The 22030-nt window shown below is 41.3% G+C and overlaps 1 protein-coding gene across 1 annotated transcript; it reads left to right on the top strand.

Annotated features, from left to right (window-relative positions):
* The first annotated feature begins 5307 nt into the window (after window positions 1-5307).
* Window positions 5308-21417, top strand: LOC306944760 (carbonic anhydrase 2). The gene is made up of 7 exons (XM_079533356.1): window positions 5308-5387; window positions 5730-5927; window positions 16095-16213; window positions 17644-17736; window positions 18489-18551; window positions 19390-19545; window positions 20588-21417. Exons 1-7 carry the CDS (start codon window positions 5354-5356, stop codon window positions 20705-20707), a joined length of 783 nt encoding a protein of 260 aa, XP_079389482.1. The 5' UTR covers window positions 5308-5353; the 3' UTR covers window positions 20708-21417.
* Window positions 21418-22030: the final 613 nt, after the last annotated feature.

Below are 22030 nucleotides of genomic sequence, written 5' to 3'. Positions count from 1 at the left end.
GTTGGGTACATTATCATCTCTGCAGGTTGGTCATAGAGAATAACTCGGAGATAGAATTTCCAAAATCTCTTCTGCCTCAGAAGCTGAGTTCTGCACAGCCTTTTGAAGGTGGGAGCTCTGTGTTGGGCCAAGAGTACTCTGAGGATCTCGGAAGCAAAAACAAGACCTTTGGTTGCTGGGAACTTATTAAAAGAGAAATCTCTAGCCTGCTGCCCTTGACCTCATGTACGTTGTCTCCCCTGTCTTCCAAAAACTGTTGGTGTTTCTTGCCAAGATTTTGTCCTCAGAGGAATAGGAAGTGACTTGCTTATGGAACAGCTGGAACTCAGCGGCTTTTATTAGTTTATAAGCCATTTTTAACTGCTTTGCTTGTGTGGTGCTGTACTGAGTCATGCTGGTGAGTTTCTGCTGCCGTATCCTTGCAATACTTTTATGTACATTCTGTATCAAGGACTTACAGTGAGAGCTGCTACGAGTTCACCATCTGGTGCAGTTTTAATGGGAGAAGTCACAAGAAAGCAGTTTGCGAGACTAATAGAGCATACGTACAAGAAGATATATAGGCAAAAAGTCAGGATGATGAGTACTGACACATCCACGTGTAAAGAGGAAGTAACAATAAACAAGGAAATAACACCTGGAGCTGTAAGGACTAGACAGGTATAGGCCACATTGTGAGACAGCTCAAAATATCAAGGAGTGCAGTTGGTGAGCCTGTACACCAGCCTGGAATGGGAAGGTGTGTACACAAATATGACGACTGATCTGAAAATAATGCCTCCTATTTTATGTTTGCCCACAACCCCAGGGGCAGATGTTGGAATGGCAGTAGGACTTGAACCTTCCCACCAATATTCCATTACATTTTTTTTTGCTGTGTGACAGATGGCAGCATAGGGGAAGTTTGACAAAATGGTGTTTGACATGGAATTGAATGTAAAGCAAAGGTGTGGGACTGAATTCCTCCAAGCAGAAAAAATTACACCCACTGGTCTTCATTGATGCTTGCTGAACATTTATGGAGACCAAAAAATGGATATGAGCACATTGAGGCATTTCAGCAGTGTTGACAGTGACAGTGGGTTACCTCAGCTCATGCAGATTTTCATGAGCATGGCATGCAGGTTTTTGTTCATTGCTGGTGAAAATGCACAGCTAATGGTGATGACTGTGTTGAAAAATAGTGTTTTGTAGCGACTTTGGTCTATCAAACACTGTTATTGTGCACTTTTTTTCCATGGAAATAAATAGAAAGCTTTACTTTCAGAGCAACCTAGCTAAATGTTCCAGTCAAACCAAAACCAATAATGAAATGCCTTTGATGACATTATATTTACACTGTATAGGGCTTTACTCAGTAGGTGTAATTTCACTGAATCGTGGCATAGCTTTAGACTGGAAACTGAGGTTATTCATGTACTCAAGGTTGTTCATTTTGGTATACTTGTTTCCTTAAATGTGTATTCACAGCTGACTGTATCAGTAATAACCAGAAGTTGGCAGTGGCAGGCAGTCCTTTTCTACTGCACTGATATGACATGAGACTTGCAATGTTGATACTTACATTCTCATGAAAAATTACTAGTACAGGATTATTATTTTTTTTTAATACAAGAAAGATCTCCCTCTACCTGACCTTAGCGTAGGACAAAATATTAAATTCTATAATTTAAGTTTCACAGAACAGCTGGCATGAATCACAATGCTGCATGGTTCTACAGGAGCAGAGACAAAATTGTCAAAAAGAAAATAACAACAACAACAATAAAAGACTACAAGTACTGTGGTGATCACTGTGAGCACTTCTGCTGAAACCACCCTGGAGGCTGATGCATGTTTTTCGTGACTACTCCTGGAGCTAGGATGCTCGCAGAAGTTGGGAACTGACTAAAGCAGAGGAAAAAAAAAGCTTTGCAGAGGAAGAACCTGTGCCATTTTTTCATCTATACTGACATTTTCAGTGATTTCAGTGATTCCAAAATAATAATAATCGTGGACAAACAGGATGCGTTCCTTCTGGTGCTTAGTCAACCACTGTGCTGGGATGTATGAGATCAAATGGGGCCAAAGCGAAGCATAAGCTTTGTGTTGTTGTTTGGCCAAGGATGAGTGTCACAAACAGTTTAGAAGTACCTCAGTGAACAGTTTGCATTTACTGAAGCCATCAGTGCAGCTTCTGTTTGCACTTAGGGGTATAATTCAGAAGTACTATGAAATCCGTAGATTTATTTGTTTACCACATTTAAGTATGATCTAACTCTGAGAAACATAAGAGAGATGAAGAAAGATGTTTTTATTAGTTTCTAAACACCTTCAGAATGTGTGGGGATCGCTCCAAACGAGAAAAAATGAACACAGTAATTGTTGGCAACAGTACAGAAATGGGAGACTGGATGACAATGGCATCTTTTCTACTCACAGCGTTAATGTCAGAGTCGTGAGTAATCAAAAGGATACATTAATTATCTAATCTGTTGCCTGTGTTTGTTTTGCTTGAAATGTATTTATAATGCTTCTATTGCCATGGGATTTGTGAACATTTGCTTTAGGAACTGCTCCTACACATTCTATATGTGCAAGAAGGCCTCAAGGGTATGTATCGTTCTACAGATTTCAGCAGCACTGTGGCAGAGAAGCAAGCTTATGCATCATACTGGACATTTACCCGAGATGTTTGAGCTTCTACAGATGTATGTTCACGTACATAATGTTCTTCTGCTGTTGCTAATACACCTCACTTGTCCCTGGTAAGCAGCTTCTACAGTGTTATCTCAGTTATGCTGTTACCAGCACCCAACTCCTTCACTAGAAGCATGGAGAAGGCTCTGGGGAAACCTCGTTACAGCCTTCCAGTACTTGAGCTTATAAGCAGGAGAGGGACTGACTTTTTACATGGTCTGATAGCGATAGGACAAGGGAGAATGGTTTTAAAACTAAAAGAGGGGAAACTTAGGTTAGATAAAATTCTTTACTCAGAATGGTGAAGCATGGGCACAAGCTGCCCAGAGAACCATTCCTAGTTCAAGGCCAGGTTGGATGGGATCCTGGGTAGCTCAATCCAGTGGGTGGACACCCTGCCCATGCCAAGGGGGTTGGAACTAGACTGTCTTTAAGTTTCCTTCCAACCTAAGCCATTCTGTGGTTCATTCATGTGCTCTGCCATGTAGCTTGAGTCACAGAATGGAGCCTGATATAGGCAGGAGATAGAAAAGAAGGAGGCTGCCATCCTTGAGCCCCAGTCAGTGCCAGGCCCACACTAGCAGATTCTTGGTATGGACATAAGCCTGCAAGTACCACGCTGAACAGCATGTGACTTGATTTTAAGAACTACAGGCTTTGAATTTGTGGATGGATGTTTGTGTGTGCTTAGCATGCATCACATACCATAGGAGCAGTGTGACAAAGATTAATGTAATTAAAACCCCAGCCCTTTGGTAGTGCTGCTGGCTCCACTTCCCCTGTAAGCACCCCGAGCTGTACTCTAAGGAAGCCTGCCATGCCAAACACTCTGTCATGCTTCATCCTCTCCTTGTTCTTTATGTGGTGCTGCCTCTGACGTCAGTGGAGACCTGACATAAAGAGAGCAGAGGAATTGGGCTGAAATGATTTTTTTATAACAAGATTAAATAGAAGGAGGCTCTCTGAAATGTACAGAAATCTTATTCCTTCCCACAGCATAAATGAGTATTTTCTATTTTATTCTTCAAGGACACTTACGTGCATAGGATTTTCTATGTGTGATTATGGGCGATTGCCAACACGCTTGCCAGAAAGGATCTGTAATGAGCAAACAAGGCATTGCCAGTACACTTCTAACGTGCATTTCCATTTGCTATTCCACGTCACACACACTTCTTAATAACTTCTGTGCATACAGCTTTGCCTCCTCATTTCCGTCTTGCAGTTGCTAAATCCTCTTGAATAAAGGCATGCAAATGTGAGTGAACACACGCTGTGTTCATCAGGAATACGCTTTAAATATTTTCTGCCTATACTCAAAAAAGTCAGAGAAATGCCATCAGTTTTTATATGGAATTTCCCAGCTGGTTCCTTTTGGTATTAGCAACAATAACCACATTGTACCAGTGGACTTTTTTCCCCTCTTCACAAAAAAAAAAAAAACAAAACAAAACAAATGACGCACAGCTTACAACGCTGAATGTAAATGATGGGATCGTTCCGGTGGTGCTATCTCAGACTCACAATGGCCAGCAGAGTTCGGATCCCGGGGCTGAATCACAAGGAAATACCAAAACATATTTGGATAAACTGTCTTAATGAGAAAATGGGATAAAATACCGCAGCATTGCCAATGTCATTCCCGTATCAAAACAATAAATTGCTCAGAGCGGACACAGAGGAGCATTCACAAAGGACAGCCCGCAGTCCCGCTGGGTGTGATTGAGTAAGCGAGGGCACAGCAGCCCCAGCGGCACAGCAGCAGCGGGACTCGGCGCAGGGTTGCTGTGCTCAGCGCTTTGTACAAAGCTCTCAGGTTTGCGCTTTCCTGAGCTCCCGTAAAACGGGCCGGTGTTGGGCAATATGAAAACATCTGAAATATGTACTGCTCAGTTCTCTTCCCACGTCCAGCCACAGGGGGTGGTGATTCAACTGCTCTCGCAATAAGCGCGCATTTCCTACAAGGTGAGCGAACGTGCTCTACCTGCCTTCTTCTCTGAGAGCGATCGCGAAATCTCGCTCTGAAGTAAGAACCAGGAGCGTCCTCTTCCCTTTTAAACACCCTCCAACCCCCCCAGCTAAGCGGTTTGATCCGCGCCTCCAAATCCCTTGCTAATCCCTTCCAAAAGCGGCACCCACGGGGAACGATCCCACGCCCTCCGCCGGCCCGGCCCGGCCCGGCCGTGCCGTGCCCCGCGCACGGAGCCGTTCCCGCGGCCCCCAGTAGGGCGCAGCAGCGGCACGCCGCCCGCGCACCCCGCTCGCCCCCGGACGCGCTCGCACACACGCGCCCCGCTCCACCGCCGCTGCCCCGGCCCAAGGTCGCAGCACCGCGCGGCGCGGCACGGGCAGGAGCCCGCGCGATACCGGCCCGACGCGGCGCGGGCGCGATGCGGCGCGGGACACGGCCGCCTCTCACCCCTGCCGGGGGCGCTGCGAACCCTTTGGTGCCCGGCCGGGCCCGGCGCGGCTCGGCGGCGGGAGGATCGCGGGTTATAAGCGGACCTCTCTCTCTCCGCCCCCGAGCGAAGTCTCCCTCCGCCCCCGCCCGCGCTCCCCACCCCTTCCTCCGGCCGCGGAGAAGGGCATGGAGTTCGCGGGAGCCTATAAAAGCCCCTGAGAGCCCGCCGAGGCTACGGCGTTGAGATAGCCGACGGAGCCGGGTTGGTGCACCATGTCCCATCACTGGGGGTACGACAGCCACAACGGTGAGTGTGGGGCACGGCGGGACGCCTTTGCTTGCCGGCCGCCCCGAGAAGCAGCGCCGCGGCTCTACCGTTCCCTGAGCTCGGCGGCGCTACGGTTTTGCCGCTGTAACCTTGAGATGCCACCTGCGCCTGAGCGGCGCACCGAGCATCCTTTGCGTTCCGACACGCGGGGATGGGGCAGAGGGTGCCCCGGTGGAACCCGGCCGTGTTCCCCTCATGTCGGGAACTGCCCCCGCCTCGCTCCCCAACGGGTTTTCCTAACGGCCGTACAGGTGCCGCGGGGACGTCGCGCTCCGCAGAGCGGTACCTCTGAGCCCTGAGCCGCCCCGCGTTCTCTTGCAGGACCCGCGCACTGGCACGAGCACTTTCCCATCGCCAATGGGGAGCGCCAGTCGCCCATCGCCATCAGCACTAAGGCCGCCCGCTACGACCCAGCGCTGAAGCCCCTCAGCTTCAGCTACGATGCCGGCACGGCCAAAACCATCGTCAACAACGGGCACTCCTTCAACGTGGAGTTCGACGACTCCTCTGACAAGTCAGGTGAGCGCATCCGTGTGTGCGTAAGGGCAGAGCGCGATGCTGTCGCTAACGCTGCTTTTAATGCTAAGCATCAACTGAAGCTGCAGGATTTCTTTTTTTAATATTAAAAATACATATATTTTGGAAAACTGGACTTCTCTTAGAAGAGTGCTCTGGCTGCCTGTTCTGCCTTACTCTGGACTCTGTAGAAGTGAACTTTTCCTTTGCAGTTAACTGGGGAGGATTTGGGTATATGCTTGAATGGGAAAGGGGAAGAACAAAAAAAGGTGGATTATAGGAACAGCTCTAGGTGTTGCTCATCATAAGCTACCCGACAAATGGTTAATGAGGAGGCAAAAGGCACCGCTGGAGGAAATGGGCTGTAGAATAACAGAGGGTTACAGTTATCAACATGGAGCAGAAATAGTTTGGAAATAGTTTCTTTGGTTACCAAAATATTATTTCATATTTCTGAAGCCTGTGTGCTCCCAGGTTAGTACAGAAACAGAGGAATGATTAGGAAATACCTCTTTGTTCTTCTGTAACTTAAACAGAAATCCCTGATGTTTCTTGACTTGAAGGCTTTCTAGATACAGACAACATATATCCAGTTCATTCGCACAAGTTTTGCAGGCAGGCAGCTGGCCCACCATGTCCCACAGCTCACTGTGCTGTGCAGTGAGGTTCAGCACTGTGTCTTGCAAACCCCACAGTAACCCTTCTGGAAGGAATGGCCCCATTGGTGGGCAAAGGGAATCTAAGGCACGGCTGCAAGGAGGGTTCTGCAGGTTGTCCTTAGTTGTAGTTTTTCCCTTGGCTGGCTTTGCAGAAATCACCTTGCTGCAGTGAGTGTGTCTCTATTTTTAATTTAGAGAGCAAAACCAGACTCACTGTAAGTCACTGCCTTCTCAAGACACTGCCTGATTTAACTTGTGTGAGCAAGTGCCCTGTTTCACTGACAATTTCCTTAACACTGTCACTTAGGGAATGGTGCTGGAAACAAATCATGCCTACCCAAAAAAAAAAATTTTTTTTTTTTTTTTTTTTTTTGTAGATAGTATTATACAAAGGTATGTTAGACAACACTGCACTGAGAATCTGTATTTCAATTGTGATCTTTATGCTGAATAGTGCTAGCGGGTCAGCTAAGTGGTTCACAGCTGCATGGGTACATATAAGCCTATGTGTAATTTATTCTGAACTTCTGTATTCATATCTGTATAGCTTAAGAAAGGAAGAAAAAAAAAAAAAAAAAAAAAGACAGGGAAAAAGGTCTTCTGAGTTCTTAGTGTTTATTACTCTCAAGCACTGAGGAGCCAGAGTTGAAGTGTGTATGTTTCAGCAGTGTTAGGAGGAATAAGTCCCATAAGTAAAAGCACAAGGAAGGGATTCCGTTTTTATTCACCAGGTCTGTTTGAGTCGGCTCTCACTGAGCCCAAGGAAGAAGCTCTGGGTCCTCACAGCATAACACAGCTACTGTGAGGTTACTCTGTGTGCGTAAGTCGGGGAGGACTGAAAAAACTAGTTTGTATCTGACAACATGGGAGGGAAAAACGGCAGTAACATAAAAGAATAAAAAGAAACACCTATAGGAAGAATGCTCCTTCTGAGAAGTCAGTGCAGAACCAGAACATCTGTGGTGGGGATCTTGTGACAGATAGGCAGTGACACTGCTTTCAGAGTGGGAGGGCAGAAGATGCAAGTGGGAATGCTCTCAGTGGTTCTGTCAGTGAATCACAAACTGATGAGTGTTCAGGAAAAAAAAAGCACTAAACAGCTCTCTGTGAATCCATGTAAGGGCAGATCCTTCAATATCACGCTTCCTATTGAAAATTACAGTGCCCAAAATCTACCTGGCAGCACTCATAGTGGCTTCATTTGTATGCAGCTAACTGAGTAACCTACTTTCTTTGCGGAAAATAAAGCCGTCTTTGACTTGTCTGTGCTTGATTCATTCCTGTTCCTGACTTTTGAGACTAACAGTATAATAATCTTATAAATTCCTGGTTAGACAGCAGTCACAAGGAGAGATTGTGATGTTCTGTGTTACAGAAAATATGGGGATAAAATCTTGTGAATATTCTTCCCAGGCTGCAGTGCTTGTTTCCGTGAGCTGTCCCATTGCAGTAAGGAATTATCTGTGTCAGTAGGCGTAAAATGAAGCAATAAGATCATTATTTGTGAATAATCTTCAACACATGAGTAATAGCACACAAAGGTGTAGATCCATTCATTAAGAATATTCAGGCACATAATGAATGATGCAGTGGTTTGGAATATTTTATGACTTCTGCTCTCAAGGTGTGCAGAATTAGTTATTGTAATAAAAAGTGCAGAGTGAAGATAGGTCAGAAGGCTAAAATGTGTTTGGATAGAGGTCTTTGAAAGCAGTTACTTATTTCAATTCAGAAGGATATTGAATATTAAAATAAATTTTGATATAGAATATTTTCACAGAATGGCCTGGGTTGGACAATTACCTGGCTTCAACCCCCTACTATGGGCAGGATTGTCCCCCAAATCTAAGTTTTTTTTTTTGTCTATTTGTTATATTCCATGTGTGCACAGGAGCTCCTGCCTATATTGGTGGAAGAACTTGGAATTTGAAGGGTAAAAAATAGCATTTCTTAGGATAATATCCCATTCAGAAGAGGTTTTTTTTTCTCCTTTCTGTCCTTTTAAAAGATCTTTTTACTAATAGGTGAAGCTCTATAGATGTAGCACTTGGCTTAGTTTCTAATTAACCATCCCAATGACCTATGCAATTTTCCCTTACAATGCTGTTAAAATTATTGTGATCACTTTAGTACTTGACTTTGCTCTACTTTTTTGTTAATATAGATGTTACTAAGCATGCTTAAAAAAAGAAAAAACCTATTCCTAAGCAATTACATGCAAACCTTCTATTTCAGTTCTCCTAGCACAGCCTTAGAATTTCTTGGGTTATGTGACAGCTGTGGTATTCCCCTTCTAAAGCTGCAGTTGGTTCCTGAAGTCTGTTCCCTTTCTGTTTCACAGTTGCTAGCTGGCAGAACGGATGCATGGAAGTAAGTTGGCAGCTTGGAATTGCCTCTTTCTAAATGCTTTTATTTGCTGAAATTCCATTACTTTCTCTTAGATAAATTATTGTATTCTATCTTGTTTTCTTTCTCTTTTTTGGAATGTTTTCTCAAACATATAGAAAACAAATAATGAATTGTTCCTTAGTTTCTCTTCTTCTGTTCTAGTTTTTTGAATTCTTATGTCCGCTGTCTTGTAGCAAGTGTGAAAGTGCAAGTATTTATACACATTTGTGTTTAAATTGTTATAACCTCAAATAAAAGCAAAACCTCTATATGGTATAAGTGTCACCAGGAATAGAAATACAGCTTTAGGTTTATCCTCTGTTGTCTACTGGGGCATGTGTCAAGCCATTGGTGCTGATAACCCCTGACCTATTATAGTGCACCTTATTCTATGAGTTTTATAGCAACTGAGAGCTGTGTAGCTCATTCAGGATACCTTCATAATCATACTGTAGTCAGCCATAAGGAAACGTGTATTGTCATACACTTCAAAAGTTGGAAACAACTGCCAACTTCTCAAAGCTCTAAAACCACAGGAAGTGACTGTGCTCAAGTAAGCCTCAAAAGCATGAAAGACAGTTTTGTAATATACACTTTATTTTCATTTTAAGTTCTGTGGAAAACTTTTTGGAGTTGACCTACAACTTGACATTCAAATGGGAAGTGCTCGTCCCAGTGAGCACTGTATTCTGTGTTCTCTGATCATGTTTGTCAAAGTCAGCTATTAATTATTTCATAACAAATAAAGATATTTTAGCTGTAAAACCTGCCAGAAGTGAATAGTAACTCTGGTGTAAACCTCTAAAGACCTCATTAAATATACTAGTCACTTCTGCATGTGAATGAGTCTCGTTTCCTCTTCTTTCCTTGCTGCTGTGCTGGAGATACTGAAGTCCAGCACAGGCTCTCAAGTAAATTTGACATTTTGATAGAAGTTCAGTCATGATGGAACTTTACAATTATGAGGAGACCTGTGAGATGAAAGTATTTTGTTGACTGTGGGACTAGCATTCCTTGGGAGACTTTCAGCAGTCATAACTGATCACTCAATTCTGCAATGGGAAATATTAATGAAGATCCTTCAACTGTCTTGAATTCTGACTCTGTAAACAGACTGATCTATTTTATTGTATTTGTTGCCAACAGTAATGCAGTAGTTGTTGCGTTAGCAGTGTGTGGTTGGCAGTGGGTTACACTGGAAGTTGTGCCGTTGTTCTCTTTTACCCAGCAGGTAAACTGAGGAAGAAATGTGCAGATCTGCTGCCTTTAAGGCAAAGCTTTTACACAAAGTCACTGCCCGGCATCTATTTTTAGGCTTCCCAGCTCTGTGCATGTAACATTAGCTACACCAGAATAATACTGGAGGTTATTGGTATACAGTCACAGCTTGAAGCTCTGCAGTACAGTATGGGCTATGCAGTGTCATAACCCGTCTGTATGGAACTGATTACGTATGGCTCAAGGGGAATGTGTTCAGACACCTGCTTATATGTCACAAGTATTTCTGTGCTCTGCCTGACCAGAAAGTCAGAGGTCCCAGAGTGTGTGTGATGACTGAGTAACTTTGCTGTTCAGCTGGTATCAGTAGAAGCTGCAAAGTCTAAGCAAGATGGTGGTTTGAGTGTAGTGCTTCAAGGCAGTAGGAAGGAAAATGATAGGGCTTGAGATCAGTTCTGCTTAATTCAGGCCTTCATTTCTTTACAGAGCTCAAAAGTGCCCTTCCTGACTTTAACCAGCTTACTTCATTTATCTTTCTGTTTATTTATTTACATGCGCAACTTCTAGGCAGAAACTTGTCATGGCTTGTGCATGTAAGAATCCTGCTGACTTCCTTCTGCTCTTCCAGATTCTCTCTCTAGAGGCATATTTTAGTACAAAACCAAGAGAAACTCTAGTTAACTGTTACCAGCTGAGTTAAGAACCGCTTGGCTGCATTACATCTTAAAAATAAATTTTTCATAGTGCTAGATTGCACCTTGACTATTCTTCCCAACCAATTTGATCACTTACCTTCATAAGTGAAAGGGTGCTGAGTGTTGAGTGCCTAGAGGCCACATTCACACCTTCCTTATATCTCAGTTGTATGAGCACCATGTCCAATGCATAATTTCCAGTACTGTAAGCAACCTCTGAGGTTAGTGTTATGGTTACACCTATCAGAAATGAAGCCAATTGTTACTCTTAAGAGAATCTTAATGGTTCCAACTCAGTGCTTTGGAAGTCATTGTCAAATTATGTGGGTTGAAAGGTGAAGACTGAATGCTGATCAGGGATTCCCTATAGTGCCTTATGATACATAAAAAAAATTCTTGTAATCCTCAGAGCAATGGGTTTCACCATGTGAAATGAATAGTGCCTTTCTTGTACTAGGGACAGTATATCACATGGACAAAGTGTTCATAACGTAATGCCAAATTTTCAAGTGTTTAATACTCCCCAGCTGCATCTATAAATAGTTTATAGTGTATTTTGTTCTTTTAAATAGCCACTTCTCTTGCCACTTCCCCTTAATTTACTCTTAGTGGCTAGTGGATGTTTTTGTCTGTACAGGTATGCTGACATTTACATGCATACAGCATTCCCACTTAGATGTCTGCATGATTCCAACAGACAAATGACCTGAAGGGGTGACAAGGAAAGACGTGAACCTGAATGACTTAGGATGGTTAAGCAGGTCAGAGCCTTGTCTGGCTGCTGCCCAGTCTGTGCCAAGTAGTTCAGCAGGGCTGAATTGAAATCACTGAGCAGCTGCTGATACACACATATGCAGATGTGGTGCAGTTTGGCACTTGTTTAATTCTGGCCTATCTCTCTGGAACATCCTTGCTACCTTATCAGGCTAGCCCCCTAGCAAGGTCACAGCAGGGCTTTTTTTTCTTATGAGATACCAATTACGTAGGTTCTTCTGGTGAAGCTCATTACAGATGTTTTCTGCAAGTGTGATCTCTATATCATATGCTTGCATCCTGTCTTACTCTCCTGCTTGTCATGATATAGTGTCCTAGGAGGAATGTTTGAAAGAGATAACATAAAGAAGGAAACATCTCGCAAAATGTAATATTCTATACTCCGTGTTTCACAGAAGTGACAGCTCACCTCAACTGAACCCTTCAGACTGTCAGATGGGGAAGTCCATTCTTGCATAAGAACACAAGGCTAATCCCTGAGCATACTCATAAGAGCCTTTTCATGCCATTAATAGTACATGGTGCTTGAGATGTTTTTCTGCTTTATCTCTGCAGGGCCTGTTTTCTAGCATATAGATATCTGTGCATACACGAATGCCTATACAACATTAACATTACAAATAGTTGCACAATATGTACATTACGTGCACATATCTATAATGCTAGATGCATGCACATGTCTACTGGAGGCAGACAGACAATCATGGCTTTTTTTTTATGCCAAAGCAATCTGTGCTTTGAGCTGTGCTCAAAGCTGTATGCTGAACTGTCCTGTTACGTTTTAGCTTGGCGGTATCTCAGTTAGAACTACCTTTTCTATTTTGAGCCCTTGACGTCCATCGTGCTGCAGTGGGCCCATTGTTTCATCTCCTGGAAGGAGTTTTGCTGTCAGTGATTTCCATTCAAAGGACATTTTTTCATTCAGCTTTGTCTCAGAATCATGAACTCTAAGAGTAGTATTTTCTTATCACACTGATCTGTATAACAGGAAGAAATTCATTCTGTCTCAGGAAGCAACCTTATAGTTCAGCCATTTTGATTACTTCTTTGACAAGTTTATTGCTGCAGTGAGATTTATTAGTCTCCTGCCCTGTTACATCCTTATGCAGGGAACTATGGTATTCCTGCCTAATTTAGCTAACTTAGTGGCTGCTGCCACTTCCTGAAGAAAAGTATGAAGTAGTCCACAGAACTTCCTGTAAAGCTGTCCTGTTCTGCATGGGAAAAGTAACTGCCCAGTGATTGCCTCTGGAAACAGCAGTGAGGTTGCATGGCCTGAATGAGCAGCTGTCCTGGGTTTCTGTGCATTTCCAAATATCCCATGAGCACATAACGGAGACAAAGATAGTTCACCTTCTTTATCCCAGAAATCCCATAGACATTAATAGAACCGTTTGTGTGGTTATTTAGCTTTCTGAATTAGCTCTGCTAGTACTTATTTTCACCTAATTTAGAAAATGTTCTGAGGTCATGTAACAGCAGTGCAGTATAATTGCTGGATATTAGTAGTGTAACTTGTTCAGTAAGTGGTAGAAGGTTGAGAACAGTCACAGTTTCTTAATCTAAGCAAAATGGCTCCAAATCTGTCTCACTGCAATATTTCAAATGACTGTCAAATAGAAGAAAATCTGCATTTCCAAGTTGTTACCTCTTGGATTTCTACATGTCTGTGGAGGCCAGTTTTTTGATGTAGATTGAGAGTGAAAAATCTATGAGAAAATCATGTGTTTTCCAAGCTGCCCAGTACTATCCTCACTCTCATCTGAAGCTATGCTATATAACGAAAAGGGACAGAGCTACATCTGTATTTCCTGGGTTAGAGTAATACTGAACTCAAAAGTAAGAGAGCTAATGCTGAGGTGATCAAATATGGATCAGAATTTTCCCATCCCTCAAAAAAAGAAAAGAGCTGGGCTTCTGTTTTAAATGGGGCCTGAACTGATGTTTGTGTCGCATGGACAGGGGTGGGGAAGTTCCTAGTGGAAATGTTGCTCTGATGCTCCAGGAGTTTTTGCTTTACAAAAGCTGTATTTCATGGTTTAAAACAAACAAACAAAAAAACTTATACTGAAGAAAAGAAGTTCCAGTATCTTCACGTTTGTGTTTTAAATTTTACTTCTTTGGAAAGTCTGGAAAATATTAAGGAAAAATAACTGCTTAATGGAGGCTAGAACAAGAAGGCCTGATGTGTAACTAAGACTGTTGAATTTGTATTCATTCACACTAATCTAATTATTACTTTCTTTGAATGCTCTGCTGTGAGACAAAATAAGCTAGTGCTGGATTTGAGAACCACAGAGTGAGAAAAGTAAGCAAAAACTGCAAAGAGATTTTGTGCATCTTTTGAGTTTTATGAAGCTATAGTAAACTTTGTGTAGAAATAACACTGCAAATGGATTTGAGAATATTGCATGATTCTGCTCTTCAGCATGCTTTCCATTGATTAATAATGGCAGATTAACCTGTGCTATGCTAGTGCTTCTGAAGTTCGGGAATGGTGAGACCATGGTCCATTTGTATCTGCAACAAGCAGCAAGTCCATTAGCCAAAGGAACTGAAACTCCATGGCATCGTTTTTAAATGAAACATGTTATTGTGTGGATTAAATGATTTTGCATCAGTAAAGATGTAGCACATAATTACATTTTAAAATGGAGCTAGCACACATTTGCAATAACCATTCTGAAAAAAACTTGTTCCAATTTGTAGTACTGTGCTTGAAACAGTTGTGCTCCTTGGCAGTTAGAACATGTAGAAGTAGAGGAGTAGAGTAAAATAAGTGCCTATTCAATTATTTCAAACAGCCATTCCTCTTCGTATCACACAGTTTGGCAATAGGCAGGGTAAGCCTTGCTCTGATGGCAACGTACAGTGAAATTGGTAAGACTATAGTGGAACATATATTCACATTTTTCAAACAGAAGTATGTGTTGGCAGACTTCTAAAAGTATTTGCCAGAGAAGGAGCTCTGGGCAAACGCTGTTTGTCTATTGAACCAAATTCTGCATGTGTAATGCACACAAGTGGAAACTAATGTGTTTCATACATCTTTCATCTAAATTTCATGTATTCCAGATGTTTAGTCAAATGCTCACCTCTTTGAGTTCTTCCATTTCCAAGTATCCACTGCTATGTTTGTCCATGCTTTTGGTATAATCAGAAGAAATCTGAACAGTTACCTTTTCCTCTTTGCGTTTGGTTTATATTTTCAAACCTGCACATGTGATAGTTCCATGTTGAGACTTACTGCGGACCAAGAGGCAAGCATCTTCTTCACTCCACAGAATCATTTTGTTTGTGGCACGTGCACAGAGCCAATGTATGTCTAACACCTCATGTCAACACTCTTCTGTCACTTTATATATATATTATGCACCTATATACAGAAATAGATCTGTAAGATTATAGCATTTCAAATGATTTTTAAATATTAGCACCATTAATAGTGAATTTGAGACACTTAGAAAAAATACAAATCTGTGTAAAACCTTGCCTTAGTAACTTAGATATATAGTTCCACTGAACAGAACTGTTTGTTATTGTTCCATGCTTTATGCTGTGCTGGAGGAGATAGTCTGTGCCTTCAGCATCTCTCAGTATTTGGGCTTGATCCTGCATGTTGTAATGGTGATTGGTCACAGAATAAGTACAAAGTTAAAGCTAACAAGCAGAGTAGGAGGGCTTACTCCTGTGTAATTGAATGTGTGTGACTGGGCTCTCCTCTTAAATCAGTCACATCACAGGGATAATGTCAGATAGTGGGAAGCGTAAGTTAATGCCTCATGTCCAAACCAAACTTTAAAAAAAAAAAAAAAAAAAAAAAAAAAGGCTTCTGCAGCATTGCTGTTCTCACCACCATTTTCTTATACCCATTACTGGAGAGAAAAAACTGGAATAAGCAGAGCTGGATCTTTGCAATGCCTTGTGCTGTGCCCAGCTAGCATCTGTCCACAGCCAAATGTTTGTGTTTAATTTGGAGTCAAAAGTGTTTTACTTGATCAAATTTACTACAGGATTTGCCTTAATGGATAAACTGCCCAAAATGAGGAGATAGAGTACGATACTAAGTAAAATATGATTTGGTCTATAGGTGTACTTTCTCAGAGTAACCTTATGCAGGCCTAGTCTTTTTCTTGAACTTTTTTATTTACTTGGTGACAGAAAAGTTACATCCTTAACTCTTCCCTCGTCACCTGTAATAATAGCATGCTTAATTGCTGATGACATTCACTGTAAATTCACTTATGGTTTTATATGTTCAGTACTGACTTGGGCTTTTTGCAGCAGTGTACCATTGAAGACAATCTGGAGTAGCATGACAGCATGCAGAGCAATAAATTAATTCACTTGGGAGACTTGAGTGGATATTCCAGTCTGAAGTGAGACTTGATAGCAAATGTTTTGGCAGGTGCTAATGGAAGCTCTTTGCTTTGCAGTGCTGCAAGGAGGAGCACTGGATGGAATCTACAGGTTGGTGCAGTTTCACATTCACTGGGGATCCTGTGAGGGCCAGGGCTCTGAGCACACTGTGGATGGCGTGAAGTATGATGCTGAGGTAGGATGTGCTTTGCCTTTCCAGTCTTGTGTGTCTAATGAGTACTTTGATTTTTTTTTTTATTTTATTTTATTTTTTTTTTTCCCCCACCTTCCACTGTGATAGCAATAGCTCTACAAACCTTCACGGGGCAAGAGATTGTGGGGATTACCATAGAAGATTTTGGTGCAGTGCCACATTAAGATCAGCCCTTTGCAAATCATAGAATCATAGACTTGCTCAGGTTGGAAAAGACCTTAAAGATCATCTAGTCCAACCACAACCTTACCATACTACCCTAACTAACAACCCTCTGCTGAATCATGTCCCTGAGAACCACATCCAAACGTTTTTAAACACGTCCAGGGATGGTGACTCAGCCACCTCCCTGGGGAGCCTATTCCAGTGCTTAACCACCATTTCTTTAAAGAAGTTTTTCCTGATATCCAACCTAAACTTACCCTGGCACAACTTGAGGCCATTTCCCCTAATCCTGTCACTCACCTGTCACCAGTGAGAAAAGATTAACCCAACCCTGCTCTCACTGCAATCACCTTTCAGGTATTTGAAGAGAGCAGTAAGGTCTCCAAAGGTAATACAGAGATTAGAAACGAATGACTGCTGTGAAATACCTTTTTAACCCTTCCATTAATGCAGGCATTAACTGAATGTGGTTGCAGTTTGAATGGGCCCACAAATTCATCAGCTTTGCTTTTCCATGAGATAGGATTTACTTTAGGCACATCCAGAAAAAATCCTGCCATTGCCTCACATCTGTTGACAAAACCATAATTACTTGTTCAGTGTGAGTTGCAGATATTGGGAAACAGCCATATGAACCAAATAACATTGAAATAAAAAATAAAGGAGCATCCTTGCTGAAGTGGCCTCGATATTCTTGTGATATCTTTTTCAAAGGCTTTCCCTGAAAGGACTTCATTGGTGTGTTGTTTTTTTTTTCTGGATTTTTGTTTTTGTTGTTTTCTGTTTTTGTTTAGAGTGGAGGTCAGAACTGTATTTAATGTCTTCTCTGTTGTTACACTGTAGGACCATGTATTCGTGTTGATTAAAAACTCGTGAATACCTGGCTATATTAGAAGTACTGTGTCAAAATCCTGCAGGCTTTGTGTAGGCAAAACTCATTGTAAAGATAAGAGGAGTTTTACCAGACTGAAAGCAGGAAGGTGCAGCCCAGTTTGCATCTAAAATTCATCTGGGACCAAGAGTCAGAAGCAAAATAAAATGCATGACAGAAATCTCTTTGCATAAATGAAACTTCAGAGTTAATGAATAATGTAACAAATTCTTAACTGTACACAAAAGTTTTAAATCTCAGCAGTAAAACACCATCTGCTCTTAATGTTTAATAAATTACTTCCCTGCATCCTCATTTGTAAAATATTATGGATGGAATATAATTTTCACAGTCCTCCATGTTTTCTTGTTCCTAGCTTCATATTGTTCACTGGAATGTAAAATATGGCAAATTTGCTGAAGCTGTGAAGCATCCTGATGGTTTGGCTGTGGTAGGCATCTTGATGAAGGTTAGTTGAACTTCTTTATATTATCTGTGTTAGTATAGTGTGTTCACTGTGTTCCACTATGTACAAGGAGCCCAAAACACAGGATGAAGCAGTGTTATTTTTTACCCCATAAACCCAGAACAAATCAGATGATGCTCCAGGTTCTTGATTTTCTGTACATACAAAAACTGTACACTCATAGTAGAGTATGGCTGTCATCTGTCACTGTGATGACCCTACAGCAGCACGCTTGCCTCTGTCATAGTGGCACTGCTGTGACTTGGACAGTGAAATGATCTGCATTACTGACTAAGTCATATATATATGAATCTATAGTAAGACCAGCCTAATTAACAACTATTTTAATTCCCCTGCTATTGTTAAATGTCCAGAGCATTTCATATCAGCCAAATTGTCTTCACAGCTCTTGAAAAAGATGATTGTATTCCAACTGTGTGTACTCTGTCCTGGTCTCCTATTAGGAGGGTGGCTTCTATGAAGAAATAGCAGCTCAAATCCAAAAATAAATCCATATGCTGTAAATTGAAATAACAGTTTTGTTCTGACCAGTGTCCTCAGCTGACCTATTTGTGCTGTCAACTGGTTTGATTTTTAGAGAGACAGTTGCAGTCAGTTCTGTTTAATATTCCTGTTATGTAATGAACTGGTGCTATGAAAATGTGCTACAAAATGTGTCCTTGAGAATTCTAACAGAAAACTAAGGTGTCACGAAACTGCTCCATTAAGTTCTTTTCATGCTGTTTGTGTTACAGGTAGGGAATGCCAAACCTGAAATACAGAAAGTTGTTGATGCTCTGAACTCCATTCAAACCAAGGTAATATTCTGTGTTGAATGCTACCATATGAAAGCGTTTGGTCTAGAAAGTAGATTCTTTACTACTTCCATGTCCACTCTGTGTATGAGAGTAAAACCATACAATCAGCACTAATACTTCTGTAATCATTAAAGCCAAGGATGTTCAAAGTAAGTTAGGTTAGAGGGCAGGTAATTTGTATCTAGATGACTACATCTATTTGTCTTTCAGCTGCATTGAAACCTGTAAGGTAAGAATCATCTTCCAGATAAGAAGTTTGATCAGGTTAAAAACTGGGGAAAAAGTTAGCCTTCTGTATTTTAAATGCCGAATAAAGCATATATGGAATCTTAATGTGCTGAGTAATTGGAAACCAGAGATTTATTTAGTAATTAAGTACCATAATAGAGGGTAAAGGCCTTTGCCAACAAGATCCATGGATGGAAAAGATAAAGAACGAGACTTACCTGTCACCTTTGTCATCAGTCTCCATTTGACATAAATGGATGTTGCCATTTACTTCATTGGACAACAGGTCTCTCGGTTTCCGTATTCCCAGTGTACACTGCATCTGAAATCTTGCTGTTCCTTCAGGCAAGATCAAGTCATATCTGTAAAGGAAAAACCCATAAATTCAACATTTGAAATGCTGAAACGTCTTAACTGTCCTAAAAAATAAGGAATATAGTGCTGAATGTACATAATGCCTGTACCATAAGCGGTACTAACCGTTTATGCCCAACTCAGTTTCTCCCTTCCTCCAAATACAGAGCTTCTGTGGAAGACTTCAGTGTGACAAGACCAGTGGTTGTATGTTGTCACTTCCTTAACAATAGTCTGCCTACTTTCTTTATTGCAGGGGAAACAAGCTTCTTTCACAAACTTTGACCCTACTGGACTGCTGCCTGCATGCAGAGACTATTGGACATACCCTGGCTCCCTGACCACTCCACCACTGAATGAATGTGTGATCTGGCATGTTCTGAAAGAACCCATCACTGTCAGCTCTGAGCAGGTAGCTCTCCGAGATAGTGCCAATCGTATTGATTGCTTTGATTCAGTCTTTCAAGTGATCCTTGAAATTGCTAATGTTGCATAGAAATATGAATCTGAAGTGGTTGCTTTTTTCTGGCAAGCTCTTCTTCTTTATGTGGAATTGGAGGTTGATGTAAAATGAAAGATCGTCCTCCATTTGGACGAAGTCCAAGCAATGTGAAGAGTTTAAAAATTTAATCAAGTTGGAGCTGCTGTGTTGTTTTTTTTTTTTTTTTTTAAAAAAAAAAAAAGTAAATGCATGAAAAGACTACTTGCATGTGTAGAAAAATTTTAGCATGTACTGCGAGCATCAACTTGTTTGCTGCACATGCACAAGTCACCTATCTGTGTGTACTTGCCCTGAAAATAGCAGGTTTATCACATATCAAAAGAGCATTCATTCTGTATCTGCAGTAGTATACTGTAAATCTGTGGCTGGTTTGTTTATTTTTGAGATCTTAGAGCATTTCCAGAATATGCAGACCTCATGTTACAAGAATTGTTCATCACAGAATAGACTGGGAACTCCCATGCATAACTGTAACAATTCTAACTGCCTTGTTCGGAAGAGAGAAAACTTGCAGATTCCAGAAGTCATTTATCTAAGAAGAGTCCCATTTTGTGTTGTGCAGCTTGAGGAGGATGGAACCTTCCTAGTGAGAAGGAGTTCATTCAGACTAAATCAGTCCTGGCCCAAGGTTTCTGCACCATCCATTAATGAAATTATAAAGAAGCAAGATTCTATCCTGAGGTTTGCAACTGCATGCTCAGAAGATACAAATAAATCTTGAACCTATAAATATAAACTAGTCCTGAAGGGTTTTAGTTTACCCTTCAAACTCTTAAATCCCTTTTATTTAATTTTTAGTATGGCGCCCATACTAGAACCATGCGTAGTTGTTTCTCTAGATCTGGTGTTGGTGAAAGGTTTAGTTGCGCCTTGTGGTTTGGGGTGATGTGTAATTCAGATAGTCCTGTTGCAGTGAGTATGCATTTGAGGATGGTTGTGCCTTTTTCCACAGATGTGCAAACTCCGTGGCCTTTGCTTCAGTGCTGAGAATGAGCCGGTGTGCCGCATGGTGGACAACTGGCGCCCATGCCAGCCTCTGAAGAGCAGGGAAGTCAGAGCTTCCTTCCAGTAACCTCAGCAATGCGAGTGATAGAAACTGCTGTTTATGTGAGGAACCCTTTTTGCTAAGCACAAATCAAACCTTTGCCATGTGTGTCCTGGCAACATCTTGTCTCCCATATTCGCTCTCTCTTTCATTCTATATCTAAAATGCCAGCTAATGAAATGTGAAAGGCTCTTGGCAAAACAGGAAGGGGTTCTTAATGTTTGGAGCTGAGGGGGGGCTGTGTGCATTTTGATGACTTGCTGTGACTGACATTTTGTTGTGACAAACAATATATTGGCTGTTTGGGAGAGCACATGGTGATAGCAAAATAAGCCATTCTAAGAAACCTCATCCACCGGTGTGATAGTACATATAACTAATGATAACTTGAAGCTTTGTCAAAAGCACAGGAATACAAAATATAGGTATAGTATAGGAAAAAAAAAAGTATATTGAGAAGGAAAAGTAAAATTGAATACTGAGAATTAGTCTTAGATGTTAAGAAACTGACATGTAAATATTTTGAAGACCATTTTACATTTTTACCCATACTGTCAACAACCTTGATTGTGTCTTCATGGTAGTGTGTTGGATTTTTTTAATTAAAAATGTCCTAAATTAAGTATTATCTTTTAAAATTGTTACCACAGAGTACAAAGTATCTTTTCACTGAAATAATATATGCTCTAATTTAAGGGGGAAATAAAATTGTATTTTAGATAACTTCTCTAATAAATCTATACTTATATTTTTGCTTCCAAGTTGTTGTTTAATTCAGGGAAGTAGTTGCTACTCTGTTCACATCATTACATACTAAGCATTATTAATAAACAGTTAGCATATAAGGAGCGAGTATTAATGACACTGGAGATTAATGCAAAATGATACAATGTATTAGAAGAAGATTTCTTAAGTTGCTCTCTGCTAGACTGCAGAAGAAAGAATTGGTTCTGAGCGATCCTTGCAAATTGTCACTGAAGTTAATTGCATAATAAAAGATCCCCTTGCAAGAATTCTGAACAACGTTCATTCTGTTGAACAAGCTTCTCCCAAACTGGTTGCGTTAACGTTGCCCTTATGTTACAGCCCCAAAACAAAGTGCCTTATCTTTATGCAGAACACTTATGCAATCTGTTTCTCCAACAAGAACAAATCCTTTCAAGACTGTGTCCCCAGAGTTTGATGTTTAGCCTCACTGCACCGTATCATATGAATAATTTCAATAGAAGAGTTTTCAACAGAAAAATTGTAGAGCAGAGGATAGATTCTGTAACACTACTGTCTGATTTCGTGTTTGTGATGAGCACATTCATAATAGATACCTAAATATAAATCTGTTCTACACACAGG

Source organism: Tetrao urogallus (assembly GCF_951394365.1).
Source record: "Tetrao urogallus genome assembly, chromosome: 3".
NCBI lineage: Eukaryota > Metazoa > Chordata > Aves > Galliformes > Phasianidae > Tetrao > Tetrao urogallus.
Note: the sequence above shows the minus strand (reverse complement) of the source record. Positions and strands in the feature narration are given on the sequence as shown.